At 44.5% G+C, this 18136-nt stretch overlaps 1 protein-coding gene across 6 annotated transcripts in view; it reads left to right on the forward strand.

Moving 5' to 3' along the window:
- LOC133469618 (myosin-16) overlaps positions 1–18136 on the forward strand; it is a 72267-nt gene that overhangs the window by 47170 nt on the left and 6961 nt on the right. For 5 of the 6 annotated variants that reach the window (XM_061756900.1, XM_061756904.1, XM_061756903.1 and 2 more), the window contains 11 exons: positions 1554–1610; positions 11904–11990; positions 13097–13342; positions 13454–13571; positions 14148–14275; positions 14400–14596; positions 14679–14811; positions 14891–15107; positions 17333–17499; positions 17585–17688; positions 17920–18112. In XM_061756900.1, the coding sequence (XP_061612884.1) occupies positions 1554–1610; positions 11904–11990; positions 13097–13342; positions 13454–13571; positions 14148–14275; positions 14400–14596; positions 14679–14811; positions 14891–15107; positions 17333–17499; positions 17585–17688; positions 17920–18112 (1647 nt within the window). The remainder of the gene's footprint in view (positions 1–1553; positions 1611–11903; positions 11991–13096; positions 13343–13453; positions 13572–14147; positions 14276–14399; positions 14597–14678; positions 14812–14890; positions 15108–17332; positions 17500–17584; positions 17689–17919; positions 18113–18136) is intronic. The other variant, XM_061756901.1, reaches the window with a different exon arrangement.

Genomic DNA, 18136 nt, shown 5'->3' on the forward strand with positions numbered 1-18136 from the left:
TGTTTTCACAGTCATAACAGCCCTCTGAGGGAACCATAACTACGATATGGCCGACAAGAAAAATTAGTTGGCCAACCCTGTGATATAGTTCACAAGCTTGACTTATATGCATGCAGCGTGGATAGTGACAGTGTGACTGTCCGAGTCCCCCATGACCCTGAAAAGGATAAGCAGTCCAAAAAATGTATGGATACAATTGTATTATTATAATTAAGCCCCAACGATTAATCGGACGATATTAGCCCTTTTCATATCGGCAAACATCGGCTGTTTATTTGCTGATTTTTGTCTTTTTTATTTTAATTTTACACATTAACATATTACAACATAAGACAAAGCATAATGACATTCATAAAAAACATTAAAAAAAATTGACTTGATTTTTCTCCCTGTTGTAAATACTTCCACTAAAGGACAAAGTATAGTAAAACAGTCAGTTGTTGTAATTCATACCTTTATTGTTGTTAGCATTAAGGTAACAAAAAATATCGTATTTTATTCATTATATATTTTATTCATTATATATGTTTTTAATCAATCAGTCGATTAATCAGTTATCGGAATTTTATTCTGCCAAATATTCGAATCGACCTAAAAAAACCATATCAATCAGGCCCTAATTATAATCCATCCATCCATCCATTTTCTGTACCGCTTTATCCTCACTAGGGTCGCGGGCGTGCTGGAACCTATCCCAGCTATCTTCGGGCGAGTGGCAGGGTACACCCTGAACTGGTCGCCAGCCAATTGCAGGGCACATATAAACAAACAACCATTCGCGCACACATTCACACTTAAGGGCAATTTAGAGTCATCAAGCAACCTACCATGCATGTTTTTGGGATTTGGGAGGAAACTGGAGTGCCCGGAGAAAACCCACGCAGGCACGGGGAGAACATGCAAACTCCGGTCCTCAGAACTCTGAGGCAGATGTGCTAACCAGTCTCCCACCGTGCCGCCCCTAATTATAATATGATATTATATTAAAGTACATTCATAATAACACACATAAAATATTTAAATATAGCCTAACGATTGTCTAGGCTTCAAATTATACATTCAATTATTGTCAAATTATTTCAATGAGCATCCTAAAGGATTAAGTTAACATTAATTCTATAAGATTTCTAAGTGGTTATGACCTCAATTCTGCATTTGCAAATTGTCCTTCAATATCTACACTGACTGGTAATCGCAAAAAAAAAAAAAAAAATGTTAGGACTGGCTCCCAAACCGGACATAGTAGACCCTGCACTTGGTCAGAATACTGACAATGACTGTGGCTCAAGACATTCTTGCTCTAAATTGCTACCTGAGAAAAAATTCAGAGGCACGCCAAATCCCAAGAGACAACAGATTGTAGGAAACCGACTGACTGTGTGACCACACAAGAACTGTCCTGAAATAGCAAAAAATCTGCTGGGGTGACGCTCCGATATAGACAATGCAATGCATAAGATAACACAAAATGTCTGATCTTCTATTCATCCTTATTTGAGTGTAAATTGTATTTTTTTTGCACTGAAGGCCATTCCAATTTTGTGTTTTTTTAGGCCCGCATTGAGGAGTTGGAGGAAGAATTGGAAGCTGAACGGGCCATAAGAGCAAAGGTTTGACGAATGACTGTTTACCAACGAATGACTGTTTCTCCACAAATGAAACAAAGAGAGTATGTGCCTTCTAGGTGTCTGTCAAGCTGCAAGACAGATAAGGAGCATCTCAAAACTGAGGTTGGCTCAGCTTTAGCGTTTAGTCCGGTGGTGCCGAAAGCTATTTGTGGGTCAAGATGTGTAAGATGTAGAAGAGTGGTGCTCATCCGAAACAATCTTCACCTGTCACGATACACTCTGGGAAGGAGACCTTGTGTTCCTCATTAACATACAGGGTAACCTCACACAGAATCACAACTGGTCTCCTCTCTTTCTGCCTGAGCCAAGAAAGTGTGTTTTCATCATCGTTTGTTAAAGGACCCATAGCGACCTAATGGCTTATATTTCACTAACAAGTTCTGTTTATGCATTTTTTTTCTTAAGAAAATTAAACTGCCAGTCATTTACAATAATATCAAACCGTTTTGGAGCAATCGGTTAATAACTAGTTGCCCTGGGAACACCCCTTTTAAATCACTAAAATCAATATGCCGCCATCTCCTGGTATGACCGCAGCGAAAGAAATTGGAGACCAATTCTCCACATAGACAAAGTACTATACTATAAAGTGGCAGTATTTACTCATATTTTATATATTGTCGCTGTCGGGCAGAATCTCCCACCTCCAAAATGACAGCCTTTTAGGAAAGTAAAAAAAAATGTAATCAAACACACCTTTGTGCTTTCTTCAGGTTGGTATTGCTGTCATTTACCATTGCACACTCACATCAACACAACAGCAGCCCTAAATTATGTTCAATCACTAATTTAATACGCTAAAAAAATTGCTAACTTATTACGGTGTCATTGATTAAAATGGTACAAACACAGCACCAGCCAGCCATGCATATCAAAGTCCGTTGCAGTCACACGACGCCTTTAAAAGCAAATGCCTGTGTCACGTCATCCTCCCAAACTCTTTTTCAAAGGTGAGCAATGCAATCAATACGAAACTGAGTTGACAAAACTGTAAATAGTCATAATTGAATTTGCATGCACTGACCTCATGCACTGTCTTCCTTGTGCAATGACCCATTACCGTGATCGATTTTAACAAAACAAGCCTACTCAAATCTATATAACTTCACTATTTTCACTCGTTATTGTCTAAAAAAAAAACATCCAAACTGTCAATATCGGCAGCAATTACACCACAGAACATATAATAGTTTAATAAGAAAACATGCTCATCCGCTGACGCCAGCAGGTTCACGCAGGATTTCGACCTAAATGAGGGCGGGCCAGAAAATCAAATATTTAATCAGAAAACAAGCCAAGAATGACTATTTAATTTCTTTTGGGGAGGATCTTTTTTTTTTGGAGATAGTCCAGAACTTCGGAATAAGTGCCAATGTTCACACCATTAGAGGTTCTTTAAGTTAGCGAAACAGCAAAAACTCCTCAAAACATTTCTGTCCAGACCTGCATAAGTCGGCACACAGGATTTTTGATTTCCTTTTTAAATCATCCATCTCAGTGAATAATGCATGAACCTCAATGTAAAAAAAAATCAGATATGCATCAGGTGTCTATAATTTAAATGTTGTTACTGATCCAAATTGGGTCGTTTGTAGTTCTCTTCTGTCACTGTGATTACTGCCCCCCAACAGACAATGTTATGGTTTTGCCCCCCCATTTAGTGAGTCCATTCTTAGTGTCAGGTGCATCTATTACTTGCCTGACTTTGGTGCAGACATCATTGGTTCAGTTCCCATTCAGTGAAGAAGTAAATGTGAGTGTGAATGGTTGCAGGATTGCTTTGTTTATTGTGTATCATTGGGGAAACTGATCTTTTGAAGCCGTAGTGGATCCTGTAGTGTATGCTATACCTACTGTATAGTATACAGGCCTTTGTCTTTCTATTTCCCATTTTTGTCTACCTTTAAATAACAGACATAAACACAAACACATATTGTTTCTGTGTTTCATATCATCCTTTTTGCCCATGACATCTTTTTTAGCTAATAAACATTTTGTTATTCAAGGGGGAAAAGCCTGAAGCTTGGTGGCCTGGTTCCTATAAAGCTAATATACCAAGGTGGGCACTTTAAATGCTTGTTGTTTCACATGAGTTGCTCTTAGAGGATGTGTATTTAAGACACCCAACACTTGCAACTGAAGAGTTGCATGTTCCAATAGCAGAAAAGTACATATTTCAACTTGATGTTGAATAGCATGACAGTAGGCCCTTGGGGGTGTTTTGCTCCCCTCTCCCCACTCCCCACTCTGGGTCGTATTTGTTATGGGGATACCCCTGCCAGCTACCTTAAGCCACATGACTGGAGATAGGAGCAAGCAAGGACATGCCCAGCTTTATCTGTTCCACATGAGGAGCTCAAAAAGAGCATACCTCCACCACAGACATGCTTCCCATTGTTTAAATCTGCCTGGCAAAAAGGGGAGATATCATCAGGAGACACAGGCTAACAAAGACGACTATTTCCCATGGAGTCTTCTCCCATATGGAATGTTGGCCAGTTAACACACACACACACACACACACACAAACACGTTCATAGGTGGCAAGTTTTCATCCTCCCTTCTGTTTTTTTGTTGTTGTTACGTTGCAACAATTTTAACGCATCACTGTTTACTCCAATATAAGGCTGAGTATCTGTTTTCACTTCTTGTGCCTCAAGGTGCGTCTTTGCTGGTATCAAGAAAGTCTGATATTGCAGCTTTTTACAGGGCACTTTGAGAATGTACGGTCTTTAAAATAGCTGTAAAATATAAGCATAAAGACACAAAAGCTGGTTGTGCATGTATAAACTCTTGTGTATGCTTTATGTTGAACATGTTTGAGCTTGTAAGGATACCTTCAACCACTTTGCTTTGGCGAAAAAGCATCATAAATACATCAGCATTTGTGTAAATTTACATTTTTGCATTCACTGCTAATTTGGATAATGTGCTTTTAATGTAACAAGTCATATTTAGTAAAATAGTATACTATACAATACATGTGCTGTACACTTCACGAGGTACTGTTTATTTTGACAGCATTTTTTCATTTAGTTCGACCGTGTCCCTCGGGGGGTCCTGTGGGGGGTGCTTCGGGAGTATGGGGTACCGAACCCCCTGATACAGGCTGTTCGGTCCCTGTACAACTGGAGTCAGCGTTTGGTCCACATATCCGGCAGTAAGTCGGACTCGTTTCCGGTGAGGGTTGGACTCCGCCAAGGCTGCCCTTTGTCACCGATTCTGTTCAGAACTTTTATGGACAGAATTTCTAAGCGAATTTCTTCTGCTTTTTGCTGATGATGTGGTTCTGTTGGCTTCATCAAGCCGTGACCTCCAACTCTCACTGGAGCAGTTCGCAGCCGAGTGTGAAGCGGCTGGGATGAGAATCTGCACCTCCAAATCTGAGACCATGGTCCTCGGTCGGAAAAGGGTGGCGTGCCCTCTCCAGGTCGAGGATGAGATCCTGCCCTAATTGGAGGAGTTCAAGTATCTTGGGGTCTTGTTCACGAGTGAGGGAAGAATGGAATGGGAGATTGACAGGCGGATCGGTGCAGCGTCTGCAGTGATGGAGACTTTGTATCGATCCGTTGTGGTAAAGAAGGAGCTAAGCCAAAAGGCGAAGCTCTCGATTTACCGGTCGAGCTACGTTCCTACCCTCTCCTATGGTCACGAGCTGTGGGTCGTGACCGAAAGAACAAGATCCCAGATACAAGCGGCCGAAATGAGTTTCCTCCGCAGGGTGTCCGGGCTCCCCCTTAGAGAGAGGGTGAGAAGCTCGGTCATCCGGGAGGATCTCAGAGTAGAGCCGCTGCTCCTACACATTGAGAGGAGCTAGATGAGGTGGCTGGGGCATCTGATTCGGATGCCTCCCGGACGCCTCCACGGTGAGGTGTTTCGGGCACGTCCCACCGGGAGGAGACCCCGGGGACGACCCAGGACACGCTGCAGAGACTACGTCCTTCGGCTGGCCTGGGAACGCCTTGGGATCCCCCCGGAAGAGCTGGATGAAGTGGCTGGGGAGAGGGAAGTCTGGGCGTCCCTGCTAAAGCTACTGCCCCCGCGACCCGACCTCGGATAAGCGGTAGAAAATGGATGGATGGATGGATGTATGAATATTATGGAGAGATGCAGAAAACTCAAGATGCATCAAAGCAAGCACATGAGTCTACTAAATTGCTAATTGGTGATTGAGATATACATAAACTATACTACAACCCCAATTCCAATGAAGTTGGGACACTGTGTTAAACATAAATAAAAACAGAATACAATGATTTGCAAATCATGTACAACCTATATTTAATTGAATACACTACAAAGACAAGATATTTAATGTTCAAACTGATAAACTTTATTGTTTTTAGCAAATAATCATTAACTTGGAATTTTATGGCTGCAACACGTTCCAAAAAAGCTGGGACAGGGTCATGTTTACCATTGTGTTACATCACCTTTTCTTTTAACAATATTCACTAAACGTTTGGGAACTGAGGACACTAATTGTTGTTAACGGTGCCTTCACAGATGTGTAAGTTACCCATGCCATTGGCACTAAAACAGCCCCATACCATCACAGATGCTGGCTTTTGAACTTTGCATCCATAACAGTCCGGATGGTTCTTTTCCTCTTTGCCCCGGAGGACACGACGTCTACAATTTCCAAAAACAATTTGAAATGGGGACTCGTCCGACCACAGAACACTTTTCCACTTTGCCTCAGTCCATCTTAGATGAGCTCGGGCCCAGAGAAGCCGGCGGCGTTTCTGGGTGTTGTTGATAAATGGCTTTTGCTCTGCATAGTAGAGTTTCAAGTTGCACTTACGGATGTAGCGCCGAACTGTATTTACTGACATTGGTTTTCTGAAGTGTTCCTGAGCCCATGTGGTGATATCCTTTACACATTGATGTCGGTTTTTGATGCAGTGCCGCCTGAGGGATCGAAGGTCACGGGCATTCAAGGTTGGTTTTTGGCCTTGCCGCTTACATGCAGTGATTTCTCCAGATTCTCTGAACCTTTTGATGATATTATAGACCGTAGATGAAGAAATCCCTAAATTCCTTGCAATTGTATGTTGAGGAACATTGTCCTTAAACTGTTCCACTATTTTCTTATGCACTTGTTCACAAAGAGCTGAACCTCGCACCATATTTGCTTGTGAATGACTGAGCAATTCAGGGAAGCTCCTTTTATACCCAATCATGGCACCCACCTGTTCCCAATTAACCTGTTCACCTTTGGGATGTTCCAAACAGGTGTTTGATGAGCATTCCTCAACTTTCTCAGTCTTTTTTGCCAGTTGTCCCAGCTTTTTTGGAACGTGTTGCAGCCATAAAATTATAAGTTAATGATTATTTGCTAAAAACAATCAAGTTTATCAGTTTGAACATAAAATATCTTTGTAGTGTATTCAATTAAATATAGGTTGAAGATGATTTCCATCCATCCATCCATTCTCTACCGCTTATCTGGGTCGGGTCGCGGGGGCAGTAGCTTCAGCAGGGACGCCCAGACTTCCCTCTCCCCAGCCACTTCATCCAGCTCTTCCGGGGGGATCCCAAGGCGTTCCCAGGCCAGCCGAAGGATGTAGTCTCTCCAGCGTATCCTGGGTCGTCCCCGGGGTCTCCTCCCGGTGAGACATGCCCGGAACACCTCACCAGGGAGGCGTCCGGGAGGCATCCGAATCAGATGCCCCAGCCACCTCATCTGGCTCCTCTCAATGCGGAGGAGCAGCGGCTCGACTCTGAGATCCTCCCGGATGACCGAGCTTCTCACCCTATCTCTAAGGGAGAGCCCGGACACCCTGCGGAGGAAACTCATTTCGGCCGCTTGTATCCGGGATCTTGTTCTTTCGGTCACGACCCACAGCTCATGACCATAGGTGAGGGTAGGAACGAAGATCGACCGGTAAATTGAGAGCTTCGCCTTTCGGCTTAGCTCTTTCTTTACCACAACGGACCGATACAAAGTCCGCATCACTGCAGACGCTGCACCGATCCGCCTGTCGATCTCCCGTTCCATTCTTCCCTCACTTGTGAACAAGACCCCAAGATACTTGAAATCCTCCACTTGGGGCAGGATCTCATCCCCGACCTGGAGATGGCATGCCACCCTTTTCCAACTGAGGACCATGGTCTCAGATTTGGAGGTGCTGATTCTCATCCCAGCCGCTTCACACTCGGCTGGGAACTGCTCCAATGAGAGTTGGAGGTCATGGCTTGATGAAGCCAACAGAACCACATCATCTGCAAAAAGCAGAGATGCAATACTGAGGCCACCAAACCGGACCCCCTCTACACCTCGGCTGCGCCTAGAAATTCTGTCCATAAAAGTTATGAACAGAATCGGCGACAAAGGGCAGCCTTGGCAGAGTCCAACCCTCACCGGGAACGAGTCCGACTTACTGCCGCATATGCGGACCAAACTCTGACTCCGGTCGTACAGGGACCGAACAGCCCGTATCAGGGGGTTCGGTACCCCATACTCCCGAAGCACTCTCCACAGGACTCCCCGAGGGACACGGTCGAACGCCTTCTCCAAGTCCACAAAACACATGTAGACTGGTTGGGCGAACTCCCATGCACCCTCGAGGACCCTGCCGAGGGTGTAGAGCTGGTCCAGCGTTCCACGGCCAGGACGAAAACCACACTCCTCCTTCTGAATCTGAGATTCGACTTCCCGACGGACCCTCCTCTCCAGCACCCCTGAATAGACCTTACCAGGGAGGCTGAGCAGTGTGATCCCCCTGTAGTTGGAACACACCCTCTGGTCCCCCTTCTTAAAAAGGGGGACCACCACCCCAGTCTGCCAATCCAGAGGCACTGTCCCCGATGTCCACGCGATGTTGCAGAGGCGTGTCAACCAGGACAGCCCCACAACATCCAGAGCCTTTAGGAACTCCGGGCGAATCTCATCCACCCCCGGGGCCCTGCCACCGAGGAGCTTTTTAACTACCTCGGTGACCTCAAACCCAGAGATAGGAGAGCCCACCTCAGAGAACCCACACTCTGCTTCCCCATGGGAAGGCGTGTCGGTGGAATTGAGGAGGTCTTCGAAGTATTCTCCCCACCGACTCACAACGTCCCGAGTCGAGGTCAGCAGCGCCCCATTCCCACTATACAAAGTGTTGGTGGTGCACTGCTTTCCTCTCCTGAGACGTCGGCTGGTGGACCAGAATTTCCTCGAAGCCGTCCGGAAGTCTTTCTCCATGGCCTCACCGAACTCCTCCCATGCCCGGGTTTTTGCTTCAGCGACCACCAGAGCTGCATTCCGCTTGGCCAGCCGGTACCCATCAGCTGCCTCAGGAGTCCCACAGGCCAAAAAGGCCCGATAGGACTCCTTCTTATGCTTGACGGCATCCCTCATCGTTGGTGTCCACCAACGGGTTCGGGGATTGCCGCCACGACAGGCACCGACCACCTTACGGCCACAGCTCCGGTCGGCCGCCTCAGCAATGGAGGCGCGGAACATGGTCCACTCGGACTCGATGTCCCCCGCCCCCCCCCCCCCCCCCCCCCCCCCGGAACATGAGCAAAGTTCTGTCGAAGGTGGGAGTTGAAACTCCTTCTGACAGGGGATTCTCCCAGACGTTCCCAGCAGACCCTCACAATACGTTTGGGCCTGCCACGTCGGACCGGCATCTTCCCCCACCATCGGAGCCAACTCACCACCAGGTGGTGATCAGTTGACAGCTCCGCCCCTCTCTTCACCCGAGTGTCCAAGACATACGGCCGCAAGTCCGATGACACGACCACAAAGTTGATCATCGAACTGCGACCTAGGGTGTCCTGGTGCCAAGTGCACGTGTGGACACCCTTATGCTTGAACATGGTGTTCGTTATGGACAATCCGTGACGAGCACAGAAGTCCAATAACAGAACACCGCTCGGGTTCTGATCGGGGGGGGGGCAGTTCCTCCCAATCGCGCCCTTCCAGGTCTCACTGTCATTGCCCACGTGAGCATTGAAGTCCCCCAACAGAACAATGGAGTCCCCAGCGGGAGCGCTCTCCAGCACCCCCTCCAAGGACTCCAAAAAGGGTGGGTACTCTGAACTGCTGTTTGGTGCATAGGCACAAACAACAGTCAGGACCCGTCCCCCCACCCGAAGGCGGAGGGAGGCTACCTTCTTGTCCACCGGAGTGAACCCCAACATACAGGCGCCGAGCCGGGGGGCAATAAGTATACCCACACCTGCTCGGCGCCTCTCACCATGGGCAACTCCAGAGTGGAAGAGAGTCCAACCCCTCTCGAGAGGACTGGTACCAGAGCCCAAGGTGTGTGTGGAGGCGAGTCCGACTATATCGAGTCGGAACTTCTCGACCTCACACACCAGCTCGGGTTCCTTCCCTGCCAGAGAGGTGACATTCCACGTCCCTAGAGCCAGCTTCTGTAGCCGGGGATCGGATCGCCAAGGTCCCCGCCTTCGGCCACCGCCAAGCTCACACTGCACCCGACCCCTATGGCCCCTCCCACAGGTTGTGAGCCCATGGGAAGGGGGACCCACGTTACCCTTTCGGGCTGTGCCCGGCCGGGCCCCATGGGTGCAAGGCCCGGCCACCAGGCGCTCGCCTTCGAGCCCCACCACCAGGCTTGGCTCCAGTGGGGGGCCCCGGTGGCCCGCGTCCGGGCAAGGGAAAACGAAGTCCATTGTTTGTCGTCATGAAGATGATTTACAAATCATTATATTCTGTTTTTATTTATGTTTAACACAGCGTCCCAACTTCATTGGCATTGGGGTTGTACATAAAATCATCTTAAATCAGATTAATAGTGTGAAGGGAACATCTGGAGAGAATGGATACATACCTTAGTAGATGCTGTTTTGGTTAGCAACAGTGTTCTGATGGGCAAAGCAATTTTTAATGGCTGTGTGTGAACAATAGCTTAAATGAATTGAGGTGGTTGCACTTACAGTATTACCCCTTTGTTTTCAACTTCCTAATTGTGTGAGCAGTGGGAGAGACCACCCTGCAACTAATTTGAGCATTGTGTCTACAAATCCCAATTCTAATGAAGTTGGGAAATTGTGTAAAATGTAAATAAGAACAGAAAACAATGATTTGCAAATGCTTTTTAAGCTATATTCAACTGAATACACTACAAAGGTATATTTAATGTTCAAACTGATAAACTTTGTTTTATTTTTATTTTTTTTGCATATATTCACTCATTTTGAATTTGATGCCTGCAACACATTCCCAAAAAGCTGGGATAGAGGCATATAAAGACTGGGAAAGTTGAGGAACACTCAAAATACACCTGTTTGGAACATTACACAGGTGAACAGGTTCATTGGAAACAGGTGAGTGTCATGATTGGGTATAAAAGGAGCATCCCCAGAAGGCTCAGTTGTTCACGAACAAGGATATGGTGAAGTTTGCCACTTTGGAAACAACTGCAAGAGCAAATAGTCCAACAGTATAAGAGCAATGTTTCTCAACATACAATTGCAAGGAATTTAGGGATTTCATTATCTACACTCCATAAAATCCTCAAAAGATTCAGAGAATCTGGACAAATTGCTGCATGAAAGCCGCAAGGCTGAAAACCAACATTGAATGCCTGTGAGCTTTGGTCCCTCAGCACTGCATTACAAACCGGCATCATTGTCTAAAGGATATTGCCACGTGGGCTCAGGAACACTTAACAAAACATTTTCAGTTAACACACTTCATTCCAACATCTACAAATTCAAGTTAAAACTCTACCAAGCAAAAACAAAATCTCAAAAACACCCAGAAACGCTGCCGTCCTCTCTGGGTCTGAGCTCATCTGAGATGGACTGATGCAAAGTGAAAAAGTGTGCTGTGGTCTGACTAGTCCACATTTCAAATAGTTTTTGTGAAATCATGGACATTGTGTCCTCCAGGCCAAAGAGGAAAAGGACCATGCGGATTGTTAACGCAAAGTTCAAAAGCCACCGTCTGTGATGCTACGGGGTGATGTTAACGTGTTGCAGGGATCAATTCAAAATAAGTGAATATTTGCAACAAAACAAAAAAACAAGTTTATCCTTCTGAACATTAAATATATTGTCTTTGTAGTGTATTCAACTGAATACACTACAAAGACAATATATTTAATGTCAAAAAGGATTTGCAAATCATCAGTTAACTTCATTGAAATTGGTATATGGATTTGAGAGATGACGATATTGAAATGCAGCATTCACTTTGGAAGTGGAATTATATAAAAAGTGGCATGTTAATCATTTTTATTGAGGAACAACAGGAATCCTTTGAAACTTTTGAATGTAAATGATGTAAAATGTACTTTCTTGTAATGTATTTGACAGGTGGAAAAGCACAGAGCAGATTTAAGCAGGGAACTGGACGATCTCACAGATCGACTCGAGGAAGCAGGCGGGGTCACCGCCTCACAGGTAAAAGACTATTTGATATACAATCAAACATCCTTCCATTGATTTGCCGTACCGCTTAACCTCGCAAGAGTCGCGGGCGTGCTGGAGTCTATCCCAGATATCTTCGGCGAGAGGCGGGGTACACCCTGAGCTGGTCGCCAGCCAATTGCAGGGCACTTATAAACAAACAACCATTTGCACTCACATTCACACCTACGGGCAATTTAGAGTCTTCAATTAACCTACCATGCATGTTTTTGGGATGTGGGAGGAAACCGGAGTACCCGGAGAAAACCCACACAGGCACAGGGAGAACATGCAAACTCCACATAGGCGAGGCCGGATTTGAACCTGGGTCCACAGAACTGTAAGGCAGATGTGCTAACCAGTCGGTCACCGTTCCACCTACAATCAAACATCTAAAGTTAAACACAATCCATTCATTCATAAAATAACGTCACCATCATAAAATCTCTTGTACAGTCACAAGTTTAGTTAACATTTTAAAAGTCTGTGTCATGTAAAAGTAATGAATGTCAAAAGAAAACAACACACAGACTATCCATTGCTGTTTGCTAAACTGGGGTCTTTTACAACAGCATGCATTATATTTTGGAGGCAATTAATCCCCGACATTTCATCAAATTGTATGACCTAAAGGATATAGTACTTTAGCCTAGGTTTTATACCGTATATATATATATATATATATATATATACACAATATGCCAAATTGTGATTATGAAGATACTTGACCACCAGGTCGATGTTCAGTGGTTAGGTAGTACCATCAAATTTATTCTTATATAGACACAAATCATAATTCTTGTTCTTGGGGGCGTTTTTCAAGTAGTTTATTAGCCCTGTGGCTGGACTTACTATAGTCTTTCAAGTGTATCAAGCCATCAGCAATCCAGCTGTTTCGTTGTATGGAGTGGATAAAGAGGATGTTTATGATTTCAAGAAACGTGTTAAATTTGCTCTCCTTCTCCAAATAAAATATCCTGGCTCAAAAGCAATGAAACCCAACACATTTCCCAGAACAGTACAGAGATAGAACTGTTTTTCTTGAAATTGCTTTTGACAAAATGCTACCCAGTATTAATAACTGTATGTGCGATTAACAGATAGAGATGAACAAGAAGCGAGAGGCGGAGCTCCAGCGTCTGAGACGAGACCTGGAGGAGTCATCTGTCCAGTCAGAGACGCTGGCTGCAACCCTGAGAAAACGCCACGGCGATGTCATTGCAGAGCTAAGTGAGCAGTGCGACGCTCTGCAGAGGACCAAGGCCAAGTTGGAAAAGGAGAAGCAGAACTTGAGGATGGAAGTAGACGACCTATCCACTTCACTAGAAAGTCTACAGAAAGCCAAGGTCCGCAAGTTAGGGGACATTGGAAAAGTGTTTCAGCCAAGCAACTTAAGCCATATGCCTTTGTAACAAAGACAGTCATGTGTGGGCTCACGTGTTTCTGTGCTGCCGCAGATGTCCTCAGATAGCCAGATGAAGAAATTGGAAGAACAGCTCTATGAGGCTAACAGGAAAGGAGATGACCTGCAGAGGACACTCACTGAGCTCACTGTGTCCAAGAACAGACTCACAGGTACAGATATGACAGAGACATTCTTCACTTAGTTCTAAACAGGATAAGCAGTGCCCCAATCATTAGTGATCATTATTTATCATTAGATCAACATCCATACATACAGAGCTAGAAATTACAAAACAAACACGCATACTAAATGTATCCTGTTGCAGAGCACTAACTCTAGACATGAACAGGGGAAAACAATAAAGACTTGTAAAACTAAATATAACCTAAAAGCCTGTTTAACTCTATGGCAACTCCTTATTTTCTTAAATTTTCAGTTCCTGTAGGTGTGATAGCCAATTGTCCTAATGAGAGATGGCCCGACTGGTTTATTATATTAATTTTGTGACAGTCAGGTTTTTGATTGATGACAAATGCCATGAGCCAAAAACATAGTTAAAAAAAACAAAACTGGAATCAAGCATATCTCAATTGTAGATGAGAGATTGTGTTGTGTCCAGTGCTTTGTCAATAAAAATCACATTTTATTTGATCAGATTTGTTGTCTGTTGTAATGGTTATAATTGGTAACATGATGAAAATAACTATAGTTTTCAATGAATTAAAGTACAGTGTGTGCCTCTCTAGCTGATAATACAGACACAAGTCGACGATTGGCTGAGGCCGAGAACAGATCTGGCCAGTTGAGTCGTACCAAGTCTCTCCTCCAATCTCAACTAGAAGAACTGAAGAAACAGCTGGATGAAGAGGTCAAAGTGAGTGTCACAGTGTGGATAAACAAAACTCCCAATTTGAAATTAAACGGAAATTAAGTATTTAATATGGCTCTATAGAAAGTGGAAAAAAAATACCAAACACATGGTATCTTGTGGTTGCCAGTGTAAGCAGGCAGTCAGCGGATGTCTGAGTTCGGTGCGGCAAGAGTGCGAGGGGCTCAAGGAGCAGCTGGAGGAGGAGCAGGAGAGCAAGCAAGAGCTGCAGCGGCTCATCTCCAAACTCAACATCGAGATGACACACTTAAGGACAAAACATGAGGCAGACTCCATCCAGCATGCTGATGAGCTGGAGGAAACCAAGTAAGTCACGTTGATACTGGCAGTCACGCTCTTAAGAAAGCTGCATTCAGGCCCACTGGTCTGAATAATACTTGTGCCACAGAAAGAAGCTGGTATTGCGGCTGCAGGAGGCAGAGGAGGCAATGGAAGCCACCCAGGCTAAATGCTCCTCTCTGGAGAAAACCAGACAGAGGCTGCAGGGAGAGGTGGAGGAGCTGTGCATGGACCTGGAGAAGGTAGAGCAGAGGTGTGCATTGTGCCACCAAATATCCTTTATTATAGAATTTGAACATACAGTATATTCTCCATTTTAAGGCTAGCGGATGTGGACAAGCTCTGGATAAGAAGCAGCGGGTTCTAGAGAAGCAGCTGGGAGACTGGAAGCAAAAGTGTGAGGAGCTGGTAGCGGAGGTGGAGAGCTGCCAAAAGGAGAGCAGACAACACGCAGGCGAGCTCTTCAAGCTGAAGACAGTGCATGAAGAGTCTCTGGAGCAGCTGGAAGCTCTACGAAGGGAGAACAAGGCCTACCAAGGTATATTCTGTATTTAATCGACAAACTGAGGACACACTGCTCCGTCTCGTGCCTAATGCACAGTAGTGACTGCCCACAAAGGTCAAATATTCAAAGCCAAACTCGCTACCATAAAATTAGACAGTTATCCCATCATTTTTCAGGAGTAAGCCAAGTTTTATGAGCAAGTGGTTATCCTCTCGCATTCAATTGCTCCTTTCCATAATGCCCAAATAAGTAAATAACCAAACTGTCAAACTTTGGTTGCGGTAAAATACAATGATCCTAAACCGTAAGTACCCAGATAATTAGATGTTCAATAGCAACACTGAATGCAAACATTCAGTACAGAGTTCTTACCAGCAAGCTTTTTGCACACAGGATGCAAAGGAAGTCAAAAGGTTTTGCAGATTTATACTTTGCAATTTGCTTATTACTCTATGAAAACAGACTTTTTGTGTGTGTGATTGAAGCAAATACGGTGGTCGACTGGTTAGAGCGTCTGCCTCACAGTTCTGAGGACCGGGGTTCAATCTCCGGCCCCGCCTGTTTGGAGTTTGCATGTTCTCCCCGTGCCTGCGTGGGTTTTCTCCAGGCACTCCGGTTTCCTCCCACATCCGAAAAACATGCGTGGTAGGTTAATTGACAACTCTAAATTGCCCGTAGGTGTGAATGTGAGTGTGAATGGTTGTTTGTTTGTATGTGTCCTGCGATTGGCTGGCAACCAATTCATGGTGTACCCTGCCTCCTGTCCGATGATAGCTGGGATAGGCTCCAGCACGCCCGCGACCCTAGTGAGGAGAAGCAGCTCAGAAAATGGATGGATGGATGGATGGATGGATGGATGGATGGATGGATTTAAGCAAAACAAGACATTCATGGACATCAGGTTGGAAAACATATCAACATTTTTGCCCATTTCCTGCCATGTTTTGAATTAAACACGAAGCCAGTTATTCCCTAACTTAAAGAGCACTGGTGCCCTTTTGAAATCTAAAAATCTTCTGAAGCCCACCAAAACCTCAAGACATCAGACAAACATATATTATAATTTTCATAACCAGAATAAGTGTATGTGAATTTGGGGATAAAAAAATGCAAATTAATAATCCGTCCAATTGACTTATTTTGAGCTTTAATGTAAACCCATGTTTTTATCATCAACATCAATGAATAACACTGAAATACAGCATGAACAGAAACATTTTAACAATAAATCAGACCATTTACTGACTTACCAAACATATTACAAAGCATTAATTTTATATATTGCACTATACCACAACTTTATGATTCCTTTTGTATGAGCAAGTTTAAAAAATTCTGTATGTGCAAATTAGTGAGCACAAATTCCGAACATGAACTAAGGTTTGGGTTTGTTCCGATCATTAAAATGCTGTAGCTAGCAAGCAAGCTAAAATACATTAAGTAACAATACAGGACTGTGTTAGTCTTAGCGTCAGGGCTCTAATTCACACTAATGAATTGTATTGTATTGTATTCCCACAAGCGAAAAAAAAAAAGTGAGTTATAGCACAGTGTATAAAAATACTTACTGTATAACTTTCGGTCTGAGAGATCGACTGACTCACTCGACTCACATTATCCTGTGATAACGATTACGTTACCTCTTAATTTGTCATAGAGTGTCCCCATTATCAACATCCATTCATTTTCTTTTACTGCTTATCCTCACTAGGGTCGCGTGCGTGCTGGAGCCTATCCCAGCTGTCATCGGGCAGGAGGCGGGGTACACCCTGAACTGGTTGCCAGCCAATCGCAGGGCACATACAAACATACAACCATTCGCACTCACATTCACACCTACGGCAATTTAGAGTCTTCAAACAACCTACCACACATGTTTTGGGATGTGGGAGGAAACCAGAATGCCCGGAGAAAATATACCCAGGCACGGGGAGAATATACAAACTCCACACAGGCTAGGCCGGGATTTGAACCCCGGTCCCCGGAACTGTGAGGCAGATGTGCTAACTAGTCGTTCACCGTGCCAGCCCTTATCAACATGTACAGTTTTATTCAACTCAATATTGCTTGTTTGGAAAACCTGTCCATTGTGTTTTGCCTCTTGCAAACTGGTTTGCTCAAAATTTGTGTCTCATCTTCTTTATGTGTGATTGATCATCAAGGGCAGCTCAGAAAAACAAAACAAAACGTGATATGACATGTTTAAAAGGAATGTAATTGTCTTAAAGGCTGTAAAGGTGTGTGTGTGTATGGAGGAGGCTATGCCTCTGAGTTATCCTTACTTACAGAAGAGATTGCGGACCTCATGGACCAGCTCACAGATGGAGGTAAGAGTGTCCATGAGCTCCAGAAAGCAAAGAAGAAGATAGAGATGGAGAAAGAAGAATTACAGGCTTCACTGGAAGAGTCAGAGGCAGCTTTAGAGGTACAGTTTTTAGTCCATTTTAACTTGAAGAAAAAATGCTTCTAAATAATTGCATTTATGATATGGTTGGATTTATCCCTTATAGGCTGAAGAAACCAAGTTGCTGAGAATGCAGCTGGAGTTGTCTCAGGCAAAAGCAGACCTGGAGCGCAGACTTCAAGAGAAGGAGGAAGAGATTGATGCTGCTCGGTACCTCATCTCCTCTTGACTCCCCGTCTCTATCTTTTATGCTAACATAACACACTTTGATTCTTTCTGCCTCTAATACTGTCCTCTATTTCCTTTTAAAACCTTCAACGTACTACAGAGGTAAGACCTGCTCTCATTCAGCTTTCCCTTCCTTCAAAAAAGCTTGGATGCAATCAAATGAAGCATTTAACTTAGCTTGATCCTCTCACCTCTTTACTTGTTCTCTGTCAGAAAAAGCCACCAGAGGGCGTTGGAATCCCTACAGGCCACCTTGGATGTGGAGATTAAAGGTCGAGTGGAGGGATTGAAGCTCAAAAAGAAACTAGAGGCTGATGTTGCTGAACTGGAGCTTCAAGTGGATCTCCTTACCAAAAGTAACACTGAGTTCAGCAAGAGCAGCAAAAAGACACAGCAGCAGATCAAGGTTTGATGACAGTGTTCTAATTAT

The sequence above is a fragment of the Phyllopteryx taeniolatus genome, chromosome 19 (genome assembly GCF_024500385.1).
Source record: "Phyllopteryx taeniolatus isolate TA_2022b chromosome 19, UOR_Ptae_1.2, whole genome shotgun sequence".
NCBI lineage: Eukaryota > Metazoa > Chordata > Actinopteri > Syngnathiformes > Syngnathidae > Phyllopteryx > Phyllopteryx taeniolatus.